Below are 17,832 nucleotides of genomic sequence, written 5' to 3' on the forward strand. Positions count from 1 at the left end.
TCAAAAACCACCTAAATCTGTATCTATCTGCTACCATCAGAAACTGTAGCTGTGCATTAAGAGTTCATTAAACAATTCAGCTGTGGGCACCTTTTGAAATTAAACAACTGTGAGAATGGTTTCAGTAAAAGGTTTGGAATGAGTACAAGTTCAGATGGAGAACAGCTGTGTTTTGCTGTATAGATATGAGCCTGTTTCACAGAGGAAATAAGACCATGCAGAAATAGGCTGTAGTCCTGGAAAGCGCCCTGCGCTGTGTAAGCACGTGTGCATGTGAGCACGCTCCCAGTTGTGAGATGAAAGCATCCCGAGGCATACTTTCTTCAGTTTTCCAGTAGCCCTTTTATTCCCTTTATGTCTTACAATAGTTCAGTGCTATGCGTATTATGATCTTTTTTTCCTGACGTAATTTCCTTTGCCTGTTTTGCTGGTTAAAAATGGCTAAGCGGTTGTCAAGGAGGATGCCCTTGCATCAGCGCCGGAAGCTGTTAATGACCTGAAAGCTCTCAGAGTGGGCTGGTTCAGAGGAAATCTTCGTGTAGGTTGTAATCACGTACTGCTGTTGGGAGCTAAAGTTCAGTTACATAGATTTCACTATAATACTCTTGTGTTAGTGGCACTAAAGGATAATTGTCATTTTGCCTCATTGCTGGTAACTTTTCTTTAGGGAGGAGACAGAAGAAGAACCTGCTGAGTGACCTCTGCATGTTACCATGTCTTGCCTATGCTTTGTGCCTTTTACCTCTCTTCTACTGAGTCTCGATATCAGCATTTTGAGATTTTTTTAAACTTGTTTAATTGAAGTGCCAGCCAAGTTCTGCTTGCTCAAAAAGGTCTTTCAAGTTTGTGATGTGAGTTTGTATTTATAGCATTAACAAAGCCATGTTATTTGTTTTGTTCTCATCTAGGTGCTTGAACTGGGATTTGATTTCTCATCCTATGGATCACTGAATGAGTAACAGATGGCCTTGCCTCGTCTTACAGGCACTTTACGCTCCTTTTCAAATGTCACTAAACATGAGGATTACAGTGAAGAATTAGCTGACTTAAGGGTAAAGATTTTTTCTTTTCTAAAGCATAATTGTAAAGTGTTAGTGTGTATATAGTAAGAATGGTTTGCTTTCTACATTTGCATTGCTATTTTATGAGAGTAGGCAAGCGAAACTGAGCAGAGTGTGTCTAGTTTCCTGTGCATTCCTTCAGAGTGTCCTCACTCAAACTCAGATTTGCTGTAGCTTTGTGATTTATGCTAGGCCCTTACAATCACGGTGTGCTACATGGATAGGGTTGCTTGGCTGTGTTACAGCACAGCCCTGTTACTTCATCTTTCAGGAAGTTAAGTTGGGCTGGGCTGGTATGTTTTTAGCTCTGAGCTTATGCAGAGTTGGGGAGCCAAACGTTTCCCTTTGAATATTAAGTTCACCTCAGATTCTTGTTGGGGGATGTTTAGAATAAATTTAGTGATACTGAATTGAGGTACTTTCTCCCCACCTCCTGCCAAGAACTAATGCATTAAAGCAATAGATGCATTGTGGGAACCTGTAATGTGAAATGAATTTGGAATCTTGGGAGCTGTAAATCTCTTCAAGTTGCAAGAGTTTGGCTTTACAGAGGATTCTGCTTTGGGAAGAGTAAAGTAGTGAGAGAGTGTGTGTGTGTATCCTGCTCCTTCCTTACACTCAGGAAAGGGTGTAAAGAAACATAATAAGGAAACTGCTTACAATCATTACTACATACTGACTGAATGCAATTAGAAAGAGGTGTTTTTATCTGATCTTTAATTTTAAAGAAACCTCAATATAGTAGTTTGAAATAAATTAAAAAAACCCAAATATTTTGTATTTTCAGACTAAAAGATCAAAACTACATGAACAGTTGTTGAAGTCTGATCTTACATGGAAGAAGATAATAAAGTTTGTTGATGACAATTTGGACAAAAAAGAACGCCAAACTGTAAATGGTGATTTAAAAACTATATTACAAGCTGCAAAACAAATAGGTACGTTTTCATTCTTTAGTAGTCTAATAATATACTGGTTTGTTGTTTGGGTTTGTTTTTTTTTTTTTCCAAGCTGCTTTCTGCCTGCCTATTTTGCATACTCATACAATTTTGATTCTACCTTGATGCCAGGCTTGCCCTGAATGTCTTTGAAACTCCAGTTAATCTGATATGTATATGCACAATTTGGTCTTCTGTTTTATTTTAAAATATTCTGTTGTTATATGGACATTCCTGCTTTTTGATAGTATTGTTGTGTAGTGTGTTTGTGATCGACCTTTAGTAAGCAAAAGCAACAGCTTCTTTTGGAATGGCAATACTCTGAGAAAAGAACAGTCTTGGTGTTATCTGCTTTAATTCCACATGATTGGTATCATGAAAAATTGGACTGCTACTTAGGCAGATAAAAATGTTTTCTGCTTAAAGTGTTTGGTGTTGAGGAGAGTAATAAATAATAAGTTTCACTCATCTAGAATTAAGCTTTTAAAACTGAAATACATTATGGCAAAGAAAGTGTGAAAACATAATTTTGATTGGAAACTTAAGTTTTTGATTAACAGACTAAAACTAATTCAGCTTGTGCTGTTAGCAGAATTTAACTTCATCAGCTCATAAACTGAGCACGTGGCTCAAGCTCTAACTGTCATATATTTAAGATTTTTCATTTCAGTCTATTAGGGATATTTTTTCCTTTTCTGATTGTGTTTCAAATATCTTGAGTAGAACCCTAATTAAAAAGACTGAGAGAATTAATATATTTGCCTTTTTTGGCATTATAGACCAGAGTTTTTTATCACAATACAAATGTTAACCTGCCTCACTTGTGTTTCTATTTCTCGACAGTTCTTTTGGAAATAACTAGCAAATTGAGAAAAAACCAAATATCTAAACACACACTTTCAAAAAAGGCTAGACAAGTTAGTTGTGTCCAGCATGTAGTAATTGGCTGTGCTGTACAGTTGCACAGATGATGTCTGTTAAAGCTGTTAATGGTTGTACTGGCTATTGCTTTAGTGAGTCATTAGAAGAAAAATGTTGAGTATTTCTCAAATCACTGACAAAAATGTTTTAAACTCATCTAGATGACAATACATATGTTCTAAACTTTGCTTTGTGGTTCATTCCTTCCATGTTAGCGACATAACTCTGTTATTTTTACCAATTTGGTCCTTTTTTTTTTTTTAAATCTTATTTTTTCTAGTACAAGTAGTAGAGATTGTGCTGTTAGTAGACTTTAACGTCTTCAGGCCAGAAGTTAAACATGTGGCTGCCTGTCTTTCTGAGACAGGCCTCTAGGAAGGGCCACCTTTCTGCCCCAACTCAAGTACCTCTGCTTCTGTGCACAGATTTCAGCTGGCACTTGCGATACACAAGGTTTGGGGGAAACTCGTGCAAGATGGGGAGTGAGTCTGCATCAACTGCCAGTGCCTAAAGTTAATATGGAGAAGGTGCAGTCTATATTGATAATAGATCTGTATTGATTGAGGAGATCTACATAGTTGTTTTAAATATCCACTGGTTATAGTTTAATCATAAGGGGTACTGGAGTAAAATCTTGGACAAGTTAGGGCTGACATATGTAATGGCTATAAAGTTTGTAATATAAAAAGAAAGACCACATGTAGTATACCAAGTAGGAAAAAATGTCTGATGATGGGGGAAAAAAAAAAGGTTGTAAGCAAAATAAGTATTTGCCATTCTTAGCTGCTTAGCTGAAAATGTTATCTATGAAAATTATCTGGCAGACTTGTGTTTTCTGTACTAATGACAGAAGTGAGTATTAGCTGTGTGATTTTTTTTTTTTAATTTTCACTTTTTGTCAAAGATGGCTGCAAAAACTTTCTATTTATTTTCTCCCCCCCCCCCCATTTTAATAGCAGGCCCAGTGTGGTGGGTAGGTAGAGCAAATTGAAAGACTTGAAAGTAATAGTGGTAAATTTTTCTTTGGAGTGGAGAGGACAAAACAAATGAAAACAAATGCATGGTTATTTAGTTAGAACAAGTTAGAAAGAAACCGCCAGCTTTGACAATTCTGAATAAAGATGTGTAATGTTATGGAGACACAAACCAGAATGGATTACGGTGACTGAGGCACAAACTGAACTGACAGTAATGTTCCAACCATCATCATCAGAAACGTATAGTAGGGAAAGGGAATTGCTTGTGTGCCTTTTTACTTTAATGTCAAGGATATGCAATCTCAGCCTAGGCAACAGATACCATAATATTGATTTACTTTATGGGGAAAATGTCGCTTACTGAAATGATCTGATTGGCTTAAAAACAAAAAGGAAAGAGTGGCTTCAAGTAATGCATCTCTGGCTATCTTGGCTGGCTTACGGTATTCAGAGGGGAGGGGTAGGTTTTTTCAAGAGGTGCTTCCATGAATAGGAGACGTTGATAATAAAGGAGAATTAGCACATAATAAACGTAAAAGCCTTTTCTCAAATCCTTCAGTACAATTGCTCTTTTGGTTTAGTAATGTGTACTTCTGTTCTGACACAAGTGAGTATAAATAATGATGTGTGTTTGTATGTTAGGAATATGAGTGAGGTTCATGCAGCCACACTTGGGTCTCTAAGTTTTTAGACGTTGGGGGTTTTTTTCCTGTGATTCCTATATAGCTAATGCTGAGAGGGAGGCTGAACCACCTTTTTCCTTTGAGATATATTTACATATATATTGTATATGTGTGTATCTTTGTCACGTATCTTCCATATGTAGGTATCTAATTATCCTGTAAATAGCACCTCCAGTCTTCTCCGTGAACTTTTCAGCTTTTCGAAGTGCACCATAGGGAAATTCAAGAGAAATACTGAATTTTTAGGCACCTCCATTTATATGTTAAACTTCTAGTTATTCAGCCTTGTTACATCTGCTTATGCTGGATTTCTTTTGCTCTTTCCCATTACATTGTGGGGAAAAAAGCCCTTGCTCTTGCAGGGGCTAAACCTAACCTAAGTTGATTCAAGTCACAAGTAACACTGTCAAAGTAATTAAGAGTCTTCTTACTGATTTCAGTTAGTTTTTTAACAGGCAGCAAATGGGGACATAATAGAGCAAATACATAGGCCCATAACTGAATAGCAGAGGTATACAGAGGCAGGCACAAGACAGTTTTGATTACTGAAAAGAGAACAGCCACATTTACTATGCCAGAAATGCCATTTGGGGCATTTAGAAAATGAGTAATATTGTTCCTTTTAAAATAAATAGTTTGTTTGAATGGCTAGTTGAATTAGCCATACCAGGGGTTAATCATGAGTGTTATCACTTAAATTGTACTGTTTTCTGCTGGAGTTCTGCTGGTTGATCTTAATATAACTAAAGAATTGACCAGATAAAGACATCTTGACAATAGCAGCTTGTAAATCTCCCCAGTAAGCTTTTAAGATGTTTTAAAAATTATGCAGTCCTGTAAGAAATGCTAATTCTACTAAAAATGTTGGAGTAACCTACCCAATTTTTTAGAACACATTTATTAAACTTAAAAAAAAATTCTGCATGTTGTCCTCATATACTGGATTTTTTAGTTTGCTTTATGCTGGCTGGTTTTGTTTAGTTTATGCTTGGTGACTTTTGAAATTTGTTGGTTTGGTTCATTGTATGGTGTTTTTGCTTATGTTTTCCTTGAGTACCTTTGTGAATATTTGTGTAAGAGGTAAATTCATGATTTTTTTCTCTAATAATAAGTTTTTTATTTGCACCACACGATATTCTGTAGATACAAAATATCTACAGAAAAAAATTCATGCATTTATTTGCTTTAATTTCTTTGGGCAATTTTTCTAACTAATGCACATTCTGTAGTAATTCTATTGGGAATTACTATAAGAATGTAGTAATTCCCAGCTGAGTTCTGTATGTTTAGTCTGTTATGAATATTCAGATTAGGCAGTGAATAAACAGTGAGACAAAGTGGAAATTTGTTACCTTTTAAAAAACTCAAATATACTATTGTGAGTTTAAGACTTCAGGCAAGTTTTTCCTCTAACTCTGAAAAATAACAAAGCATTGGTAATCCTTAATATGAATTTCTAGTAAATAGAAGGATAATGAAGACAGATGCTTTACTATTGTATACCTTTTATAATTCAGTACCTTGCAACAATTGCTACTTGTTACGGTCTTCGTTTCATATCTCTGTTGATGAGACTTGCAGCAAGAAATTGAATACAGTTATGTTATAGGCAATGAAAGAGAATTAGTTTGAAGTGTATACAGTTACATTTGGTTTTGGTTTTGTTAACAGTTGGAGCTGAAAATGGACAAGAAGCAATTGAAAGCGGAGCTGTTTTTCTCTTTAAGACATTTCACAGGAAAGAATGTGTTGGCTGTGATGAGACAAAGGCGATCAAGCAGGTGTTTGGGCCATTTCCATCGTCATCTGCTACTGCAGCTTGTAATGCCACATATCGGATTGCTTCTCACTTCACTGAAGAACAGCTTACAGCCCTCATACAGATGGCTGAAGAGCAAAATGGTGATAACAGAGTGTTCTTCGGTAAAAATATAGTGTTTTCATTTGACATGCATGATTTGGATCACTCTGAGGAGCTGCCTGTGAATGGTGAGGCCGATGCACAGAAAATTATAAGCTTAGATTATAACAAATTTCTGAATAACCAGCTGAATCACTTACAGAATTACTGTGATGAGAAATCTGATCTCAAGTCTTTGGAAAAAGTAGATGATTCTTTTCTATGGTGTGAAGTTGGAAAGTATCTGAATGAATCTCAAGGGGATACCCCTGGAGGGCCAACAACAGAAGACCTCTGCTGTACTTTGTACGAGATGCTTGCTTCTGCCAAAAGTGGTGATGAACTTCAAAATGAGGTACAGTAGCGTATCTACTATACTGCCTGTATTTGAATGTTGCAGAAATACACAATTATTTTATATTGGATTATGCCTATATACTTTATCCATGTGTCATCTATGCTTTTTGGTTGGTTGGTTTGTTTTGTCTTGAGAAAAATTACATGGTAGCATCTTAATTTACCAGGCCGAAGATGGATGCAGCATGAATTTTATGTGAATAGTCTCCTTTCCCCATAACAGACAGGCTATTTCTTTTTTTCTGTCCCTTTGGCTACTGCTTAAAAAGAAAAGTACGGAGAAGCTGAGCAATTTAAGCTACCATATAAAAGTGTGAGAACTTGGAAAGCCAAACCAAAGTTAACTTTCTTGGGCAGGTTTCATCTCCAGTTTCGGAGCCCTCCTGTTGCTGGAAGGAAAGTTGGAGAACTGTGCAGGTGGTGCTACTTAAACTTTGTCATATCACTTCTATTTCTTTCAATAAGGAAAGGGGATGGGTTTATTACAAGAAGGGCAGAGAAAGCTTGAGGGAGAGAGAACAGTTGCTGGGAGGCTGGAGTTGAAGGATAAACATAGTGGTAGAAAGGGGAAAGAGCATGATTAAGGGCTGGTGAAGAGGCTTTCAAGGTGTGTGCAGGAGAGACAATTAGATTAATTTAGGCAAGAGAGAACTGTTTTTGAATGGGGTTGGGAAAAAATTCCCACAGTTTGCTAACTGAGTCTTCCTGTGCATGTTTCTGTTACGTTTACTTTATTTTCCCTAACTTGCCCTGCTTTCCTCCCCTGAAAACAGCCAGTACTTAAATTCTCAAACTGACTTTTCAGAAAGACTTTAAATGTTGAAAATTTACTACAGAAATATAAATGATGGTAGGAATAGACAATCCTGTGAAAGACAGTATAATGAAAATTTACTGGAATTTTGCCATTACAGTTGCAGATTTTATTCTTCTTAACAAAACCATGAAGTGAGAGAGAAGAGGATCTGAATATTTCATTTTGGGTTTAGATAACTATTGATATCTATAGCATAATGATATAGCTGCTGAAGCCATATTCTCGTTTCGTTTGGTAGTCAGTAGGCCACATTTTGGCAGTCCTTTGAGCTAAAGATTTTCTTATGAACTTCTAATTTGAGAACCTAAATACGAATATAAAGGGAAGCTGATCTAATTTCTACTGCATTAATATGTATTTGAAAAATAACACTTTTATGCATGTCTGCAAACAGTTTCATAGTTTGGGTGGTTGGATTGAGGGAAGACAGGAAGAGGGAGAAGGAGATCGGATAAAGAAACTTGCATGTCAAATGAAACATAAAAAAGAATACCTTAATTTGCCACAGGGAGCTGAAGTTTATTAATTGTACAGAGATAAAGATTTGAAATTTTTTTTTTTCTAGATCAGTGAAAGACTTTTCCAATATAGTCACAGGGTATGCAGAAATAATTCCATACTTCTGCATAATGCCTAGTTAATGCCTAAGTTTAATCTGTAAAATGTTAAAGGAAATGCTTGAAACCTTTCACTTGAAGTAAGAAGAAATAACTTTATTTTTATTTTGTAACTTTATGGTCTTAATGGATTGCTAAATCAATTGGCAGAAAGTTCAAGCTATCAGTTTTTGTGTAGATCGCCAATAAAGACTTTCTTTCCTTTGGTTTTTGGAACAAAGACTTTCAGGCAAAATTTCTGTTTTGATGGCTTCACAGGAGTTTTAATTTGATAATACGAAAAAATTGTTTACTCTGCCAATGTACACATACCTTTCTGAAGATTATTTAGCAAGAGTAAATCTTTTTCGTTGTGTTACTAGAGAGAAAAAGGACTCTTTCCCTTAAGTATCTGAAACCTGTATCTTATTTTGGATTTTTAAGAACTCTTGGTAATAAAAAAAATAAATTATCTCCCCATTCTCCTTATTTTGGCCCCATGTTGCCTTTCCTTGTAACAATCTTATTAATTCATTGTTCATTGCACAATGTGGAGGCCAAGGAGGAGGTAACACTAATTTGAACCTGATCACTTTTTCTTAAAAGCTAGCTGGCATTTGTATTGTGCTCCCTGTAGAGTAGTAGTGACTTGAAAATTTCTTCTGGGCTTTGGATTTTACCATCACTTAGGGATTATTATTTTTTTTATTATAGCAATTTTGCTGGTGGCATCATTAAGAGCAGATGGTGTTTTTAAACCTGAAGATAACCTATTTCTAGAACTAGGTTGTAGACTTGCCATATGAGATGGTATAAAAAATATGTGATTGATCATGCATACTGAAAATCTTACATTAATTGGGGTGATGCATACATGCTAAGGTCTCTATGCTCTAAGAAATTCTTTTTTTCTTTATAAACCAAGAGGAAAAGAACAATTGATATGAAAGGATAAATAAAAATCGAGATCTGTAAAATACATTTTCATATTTTAAAACAGTGGCCATGTCTATTTTTCTGTTTAGGAAGATACTATTGCCTGTTTATTATTAAAACAAGATCATGCTGGTGGTGAGGATATTGGCAAGTGGACTTCTCCAAGACAATTTCATTTGATCCTTAAGTAAAGTTTATTAAGATTCCAGATCACATTAAGAATATGAGCATTTTTAGACCATTTCAGGGGTGACATCCTGTTTCTTTCGTAGTGTATGTATAGGCACACACATGTATGCTATTTAGGTTTTTATCTGCTTAATGAGCTCTACAAGGAATTGAAATGAGCTTCCTTCTCCAGCACTGTATAGTTTATGTTTAAAGTGGTCGGTGAGGTAGAAGAAATACTTTGTTCTTTGTTTTCACTATTTAAGAACATTCCACACTTCCTTTGGGACAGTTTGTTTATCTGGCACGTTACTGGTGACTCTTAATTAGACAAAAATTGATTCTTATGCTTGGAGTGATATGGGAGTTATAATTTATTTTCTAAGTGCTTAGGACATGTGCTTTTCATTGGGGACATAAAGTCTGGTAAAGCTAAATGACAGCTACTGAAGCATGCTTTTCACTGTATGTCAGATTTTGTTGATGAGCATGAAATGGTAATGATGCGGTAACAAGACCATTATTTAAAAACAGGAGGAAAAAGCTGATGACAAACTGTAGAGTTTTGCCCGATAACCATCGTGCTTTTTATTATTGTTTTTTACTAAAACTTAGTATGCAGTGCATTCCTCAATTTGAGTATTCAGTTTCTAGTACACGATGTTTTCAGAATGAAGACTTGAGTCATGAGATCATTTTAGCAACTTTGCCACCTAACCCCTCCCAGGTAACTAGGAAAAACTTGGAGGAGTTCAGTCCCTCTTTGGTTACACCGTGCTGTTCTCAGAGTGTGTCTCTTTCTTCTGTGAACTTGTCATAGCTTGTCTGCAGTATTTTTCTGAATTTTATTTTGGAGATACCTATCTCTATTTTTACGCTAATGCAGAGGTGCATTATCCCTTTATCACAACAAAACAGGAAGAAATTTCCTATAGCGATAAAATAACTAGAGGTAAAAAAGGAAATGCAATCAGAATTGTGTTAAGATCTAGTTTATACTGCATAATTATGAAAAATTATGCAATTTATTCATCTCAAGCCAAGGGAAGAACTTTGCCCAAATAAAATTTAGAAACATTAATGTCATTCAGCATATTAGATTAAATGGTGCTTCCCAGACAAAATCAAGTTAAATGCTGTGTAAATGACTAGAAGAACACTAGGCTATGATGTGAAACAGCAGAACTGTTTCAAGAAAATTACACTGTAAGTAGTAGTTCGCATATTATGCGAGTAGTACATATGTTTACTTATCTCTATATATGGTACATTTGTTTGCCTATAAAATAAGACACAAGAAGTTTACTGCTTAGACTTCTTTTGTCTGCTTTATACTTGTGACTACCTCCAGCTCTCTGCATTAGAAGTAACATATACACATACTTGAACTATAGAATCTAGGGCTTCCGTCAGTTAAATACAATCCGGCTGTATTGCAAACTGTCATAGTGGGAAACAAGCATTCCTTTTTATTTCATTTGTAAGAATAATTCATTATTCATCATTCCTACCAAAAATGTAAGATATGGCTTCTTCCTTGTTGTTATAAGCACCACGTTCAGGTAACGAAAACTACAGTAAGAGACCAAAGGGTAGTAACATGGAGTTTGCAGGTGCTGAATCCTTCCTTCCAGGGTCAAACACATTCCTTTCAAATCAAAGTAGACCTGAAATCAGAAAAGTACAAGTTCTGGAATATACGTTTTAAACGATGGAAAAAAAAAAAAAAAAAGGTCGAGAGTTGGGCAGCACCTCTTCCTGTATGTATTCCTTAATAGATCCATCCAGTAATACACTCACCATTAGAGCCAGAAGGTTACAGCTTTATTACTGAAATTCAGTTCTTTTCATGCTTATTTCAGAATGGAACTTAATAGATTATTCTGTTGTTTCATTAAGTAGGACTTTTTTTTTCAGTGTGGTGTTTGTGTGTCTCTGAATGCTTGATGTAGCAGACAGTTTTCCCCAGGCTCTGTTATGTGGAGCTCTGTTGTCTCTCAGGCTTCTGCCTGTAACTTTTCTTTAGCTGCCTTCGGCACTGGTGGCAATATAATGATTTTTTTTTTTTTTTTCCACTTGAGTTCATCTACATTGTTTCTGTTGCCCTATCCAAATCCCACCACAAATGTCTGCCAATATGCTTTATTGGTCGAACCTGTAAATGCTCTTGGGATCAAGAACAAAGGGAACTTAACTAATTTGTCGATTCAACGAATTGGCAGGAAGCTCCTCTGTGTCTGCCACCAGCCTTTCTGCAAAAAAAGTACAGAAGAGTAAAGAAAAGCAAAATCTAAACTTTCACAGAACCTAGAAGGGACCTTTTCTGTCAGTGATACAATATCTTAAACTAAGGAAGACTAATAAAAAAAATGTGGCATAGTTTGTCCGAACTTCTGCCCTGAACACTGCTCCAGAGTCTTGTTGCCTGGGTAGTTCAAATGAACCCTTGTTATCTTCTGCTTTCTGGCTTTATTCAGGGCTGGTTTTATGATCACTTTCACTTTTCCTGTGCTACAGTTATTGCTTTTTTTTTTTTTTTTTTTTACCAATTTAAAACATGAGCATCAAACAACTGCACTTGTAAGTTGTTTGTTTTTTTTTTTTCCAGATGATTCTATGCCTTTTCAACATTGCCTTTCCTTTCATTTACCCTTCAGGCAGTTCCTTGCCAACTTTTAATTCTTCTATTAATGCTCATCTTCATGAATTTAACAAGTCCTCGTGTGGAAAACTGCAATGTTTTCAATGAAGTCCACATGTGAGACAGCTGCTATTTATCCATTTTCTAGATTAATGAAGTGTTAGACCAAGTGATGTATCATTAGTAAGTACATGCTACATTTATGCCATTTTCCAGTTACCTGCATGTCTTTTTGATTTTTTTTCAAAATATATCCTTTTAACTCTTCTCCAATCGTGTTAATATTTTTCTTATCCACAGTGTTATTGCACTTGTAGATGTGTGCTCCCTGACCTACAATTTCATGTGTTAGTTTTTGAAGGTTTATGAAGATTATCTTGCACTCAAGCTGTTTCTAGCTTTGATGTGATCATTTTTATATCCATACTCTCTTCTCTTTAACCACCTTATCCTTATATCCAAAATTTTTTCTTTAACCATAGACAAGTTTGTATTTTAATTTTAAAAATCAAATTAATTAAAGTAACAGGTCAGTAATTAAATAATAAAGAGTCAAAATTTCCCTTTCAAAAAGGAATTTTGTGCTACAATAAGGGACCTAGATAATGCAGTCAGCTGATCTGTGGAACTCAGAATAGGAAACACACCTGGATGCTTTCAGATTAAAACACACTAAAATTATTCCCTGATATAGGAATATGAGCCAATAAATACGATTGTAGAATACCAGGTTGGAAGGGACGTCAAAGATCATGTGGTCCAACCTTTCACGGCAAAAGCACAGTCTAGACAAGATGGCCCAGCATCCTGTCCAGATGAATCTTGAAAGTGTCCAATGCTGGGGAATCCACCGCTTCCCTGGGGAGATCATTCCAATGGCTGGTTGTTCTCATTGTGAAAAATTTCCTTCTTGCATCCAACTGGAATCTCCCCAGGAGTAACTTGTACCCATTACCCCTCATCTTTTCCATGCGACTCCTTGTAAAAAGGGAGTGCCCATCTTCTTCGTAGCCACCCTTTAAATACTGGAACGTGGTGACAAGGTCTCCCCTAAGCCTTCTTTTCTCAAGGCTGAACAAGGCCGGTTCTCCCAGCCTTTCCTCCCATGGCAGGCTTCCCAGTCCTTTGATCATCTTTGTGGCCCTTCTCTGGACCCTCTCCAGCCTGCCCACATCATTTTTGCATAGCGGGGGCCAAAACTGCACACAGTATTCCACGTGTGGCCTGACAAGCACCGAGTAGAGTGGGATAACGACTTCTTTTTCTCTGCTGGGGATGCCCTTGTCGATGCAACCCAGCATCCTGATGGCTTGCTTTGCCACAGCAGCACACTGTTTGCTCACATTGAGCCGGTTGTCCACCAGGACCCCCTCCCCAGGTCCCTTTCCACAGAGCTCCTCCCCAGCGGGTAGATCCCAGCCTGTGCTGCACTCCTGGGTTATGTTTTCCCAGGTGCAAGACCTTACACAGGTCCTTGTTGAACTTCATGAGGTTCTTGTTAGCCCACTCTTCCAGCCTATCCAGGTCTTCCTGCAGGGTGGCTTTCCCTTCCAAAGCGTCCGCTTCCCCACTCGCTTTGGTTTCATCGGGTACGCTTGATCCCATCGTCCAGATCGCTTTTGAAGGTATGAAACAGCATTGGGCCCAGTATCGATCCCTGGGGGACCCCACTTGTGACAGGTTGCCAGCTGGAAGAGGAGCTATTTACCACCACTCACTGGGTGCAGCCTGTCAGCCCGTTCCCCACCCACCGCACAGACCACTTGTCTAGGCTGTAACGCATCCGTTTCTCTAGGAGGAGGCTGTGGGAAACCGTATCGAAAGCCTTGGAGAAATCCAGCTAGACGATGTGCACCGCTCAGCCCAGACCAACTGAGCAGGTTACTTTGTCGTAGAAGGCGATCAGGCTTGTCAAGCACGATTTCCCCTTGGTGAATCCGTGCTGGCTTTTCCCAATCAGGTGCTTCATTTGACTTGTGGTAGCCCCCAGGGGGGTTCGTTCCATAACTTTCCCAGGGACTGAAGAACGACTGATGGGCCTGTCATTTCCTGGATCCTCCTCTAAGCCCTTCTTGTAGATGGGGGTGACATTAGCCTTCTTCCAGTCTTCTGGGACGTCCCCCGATCTCCACAACTTCCCAAAGATTAAGGGGAGCGGCCTCGCAACGACGACGTCAGCCAGCTCTCCTAACACCCTTGGGTGGAGATTGTCAGGGCCCATCGATTTGTAGGGGTCAAGCTCCTGTAACAGTTCACATACCAACTCTTCCTTCCCTGACGGTGGGTCTGTGTTTGCATCAAACTGGATTTTTGTTCCCGAGGCCTGGGGCACAACAGTGCTGGTGAAGACAAATAAAAGAAACACACAGCAGGAGATGAGTTTGATTTGGTTTGGTTTTTGTCTTCTGTAGTCATCTTTTAAGAAGTCTTTCCAATCTACATAGTCAAATCTAGTATAGCATCACCACCTTCTGGAAGCATACACAGTTCCATCTAAGTAGGAAATTTGCATTTGAAACTCTTATTAAATGATATTTGCAGTTAAATAAGGAGAAGAAAAGGTATTCACAAATTATAAAGTCTTTTCCCCGAGTTAGGCAAACTTGGATTTCATGTGTTTTCTTGATACTTGAAAACTAAGTTGTATTTCTAAACTGTATATCCTTCAGCCTGCAGCAATGAGTTTGTTTGGTTTTGTTGGGGGTTTTTTTAGAATTTTTTTTATGTCTAAACTAAAACATAATGGACAGATTTGGTAGTAGAAGTAGCAGCCTCGTGCCGCAGCTTGCAAGTCACAAGGCATGTCACTCACAGTAAAGCAGGGCTGGTCCGTGTTGTTAATTCTGATCAGAATGGAAACTGTAGAGCTCAGCAATCAACAGATAATATGTTTTTTCCCTAGCCTTTTAGTTACAGTTGATTTTTTTAATCTTTTTTTTTCTAGACAGTTTTTTATGATGTATCTCATGGATACTGTAAAAATATGCATATTTTTTTAGAACATAGCTTCTGTGTTGTTTGTTTTTAATATTGGGTGCTGAATTAATTTCTGATATGCATATTAATATTGGGTAGTATGTTAGCCTATGAACTGATGGGTTGATAAAGGACATAAGATGCCTTAAATTTTCCTGGATTATGGTAACCGTTGTGTTTTCTCCACTCGGAGCTTCACGTGCTACAAGGAAAGAATATGTTGTGAAGCTGGGTAAATATCACCTTCCTGTATCCTGATTATCTTTCAAAAAGCCCCACAGTTCTTGGATTATCATCACTTACTTTATCTGATGCTGTCTTCTCTTATTTGAACAAAGCTTCCTTTCCTACATCGCCCCCCACCCCCCCAAGCTGAAAAAGTTCTAATTAAAAAATGCTGATATTGCATTTCACATGATAGTCTGGTCATGACAAAAGGTGTGTCTAGACTGACTTTGATCAGTACTTGCCTCTTATTCTGGAGAATACATGTCATCATTTCTTTTGCCTTTATTGTTAGTAGTATTTTATTGATAGGTGTACTTGCTTCATTTTGCTTATAAAATGGAGAGGAAGGCAAGCAGCACAGAGCAAAAGCTATGAAAACTATCTGGTTTAAGGAATAACTTAAATGTTAGGCTTTTTTAATTAACATCACACTCATGCATTTTATTGCGCTGCTTTGAGCAGTAAGATGAACAACTAAAATCTGAAAAGTGTAGGGTCGTGTCCAGTATGGGCGTACTGGACTGAGTCCAGCAAAGGGCCACAGGGGTGACAAAAGGACTGGAGCATCTGACATACAAGAAGAGACTGAGCGAACTGGGGTTGTTCAGGCTGGAGAAGGGAAGGCTCGGGGGGATCTGATCTGATCAGAATCTGATGGTGAGGGAGTGAAGCAGATGGAGCCAGACTCCTCTCGGTGATATCCAATGGCAGGACTAGAGGCAATGGGCATAAACTGAAAAACAGGATGTTCCATGGAAACATAAAAATTTCTGACACTGTGAAGGTGGTTGGACACAGGAGCAGTTTGCTCAAGAGACTGTGGAGTCTCCGGCTCTGGAGACTAGACCATCTCTAGAGGTTCCTTCCAACCTCAACTGTTCTGTGATTCTGTCATTTCAATTAAATAAATAGAAGTAATTGGAGAAAATTCTTCTGTTACCTTTACTCCTAATTCTGTATTAACTTAAATATTCATTTCTTCTGATGGATTTCTTGCATTAAAATCAAGTGTAAACTATCTTTTACCCTCATATGTTCTTGTTTTTTAAGTTAAAAAGCTTCCTCTTTTGTAACAAGTTCCTTGTTGGTAGAATCTCATAATAAATAAGTGGAGTGGGCCTTTTAAATACTTGTAATTTAACCTTATGTGTAACTTAATAAATTATGGTATACAGGAAATAGTCCTTGTGTTGCAAGTAATCTCAATTAGGTTTTAAGGTGACCTTAATTTCAGATGTGTTAAATTGGTCTCCTAAATTAAGTATCTATAAATAATGGACACTTGTTGTTCAGAGAAATCATTCCTTTAGTTTCTTGCATTAAACAGGAATCTGTAATGGTCATTATTCTTTTAAAGAGAATACATATAGTCTTAATTTACTTGACGAAATTTCTGATACCCTTTAAAAGCCTAACATTATTTATATGAACGTTTAAATTTTTTTCAATGTGTAAGCTAAGACAAATGTAATGTGAAATGACATTGAAACACAGTTCGACAAGAAACAGCCTATTTTAGAGCTCATAATGCAAACCAGCTACAAGAGGATTTTTGAATTCCAACGGGCTGCACGCACTTATTCACTCCTTCAGGTAACGAATGGAAGAGCATATACAGCATTGCACAATATCACGTTATTTCAGAATAAGACTAAGCAAGTGTGTGTAGATTTTTTTTCCTGCTAGTGACTTAGTGTGCTGTTTGTCAGTAGCACACACTGCAGACACTGTCTTTACTGTATTTACTTCTTGCTCATTGTTTTCAATAGTCAGAACTTTAGTGTTATGTTTCACAAACGAAAAACATATGTTCTAACTATTAGCATCCAAAAACTTGATGACCTGAGAAACACTTAACTTGCATTTCTAAACCTGAATTCAGTTTAATAATTCTCAGGTCTGTGGGGAGAGTGATTCCCTGGGCGCTCTGAGTATGGAATTTATATTAAGAACTCTGAACTCTTCACAGTTCACATTATGATACTGACTGTGAAAAGTGCTTCAGCATTTCATTTTCAGCAGACTTGTGTGGTGCTCAGGTGCAAGTGTTGAGTTCCTTCTGACATACTGTGCAGGCTCCAACAGAGATGCTTTAAAGAAACAGGCTGTGTTATTTGTGCACAGTGCAATTGGCTCTGGCTCAATATTTAATTAATACTTCTGCTTGGCTCAGTGGGCAAGTGGAGCTTGTTTTTATATGCTGCATAGCTGTTCCTCTAGTTACAAGCTGACCTTCCCCATCAGAAAAGTGCAGTGTGAAGGTGTGAAAGTAGATGTGTACTTTTCTTTCCTAAGCAAAATATGAAGCATCAGCTTTTTGTTGCTTTGTAGAATGCCAGATATTGGACTTTGCAAATGCTTAGCTCCTCCAAATACCAAACATGAATGTTCTGCTATTGGATACTCAGTTTTACTTGTCACTAGCTTGGCACATCAGTCTAATTGCGCGTGCTTCATTGATCCCTGAAGGTTCTCTGTTCCCTGTCAAAGCCAAAGCCTGGCTTTTCTGTGTAAGCTGCTGCTTTTCTCTTCAGGCTTAGGACTCCCAGCTGCAGCTTTTCTAACTCATCTGAAGCAGAACCAAAGGTTCTCTGAGAGCCCCAGTGGAAGGCTGCTGTTTTCCCTGCACGGTT

General features: G+C 37.6%; 1 protein-coding gene across 4 annotated transcripts in view; it reads left to right on the top strand.

The window, feature by feature from the left end:
- ASCC3 (activating signal cointegrator 1 complex subunit 3) overlaps positions 1-17,832 on the top strand; it is a 287,526-nt gene that overhangs the window by 20,734 nt on the left and 248,960 nt on the right. For all 4 annotated transcript variants that reach the window (XR_008234298.1, XM_052781435.1, XM_052781436.1 and 1 more), the window contains exons 2-4: positions 909-1,052; positions 1,849-1,999; positions 6,252-6,835. Coding sequence is in view for 3 of the 4 variants with exons in the window: in XM_052781435.1 (XP_052637395.1) it covers positions 963-1,052; positions 1,849-1,999; positions 6,252-6,835 (825 nt within the window). In the remaining variant the exon portion in view is untranslated. The remainder of the gene's footprint in view (positions 1-908; positions 1,053-1,848; positions 2,000-6,251; positions 6,836-17,832) is intronic.

The sequence above is a fragment of the Harpia harpyja genome, chromosome 3, assembly GCF_026419915.1.
Source record: "Harpia harpyja isolate bHarHar1 chromosome 3, bHarHar1 primary haplotype, whole genome shotgun sequence".
Lineage (NCBI taxonomy): Eukaryota > Metazoa > Chordata > Aves > Accipitriformes > Accipitridae > Harpia > Harpia harpyja.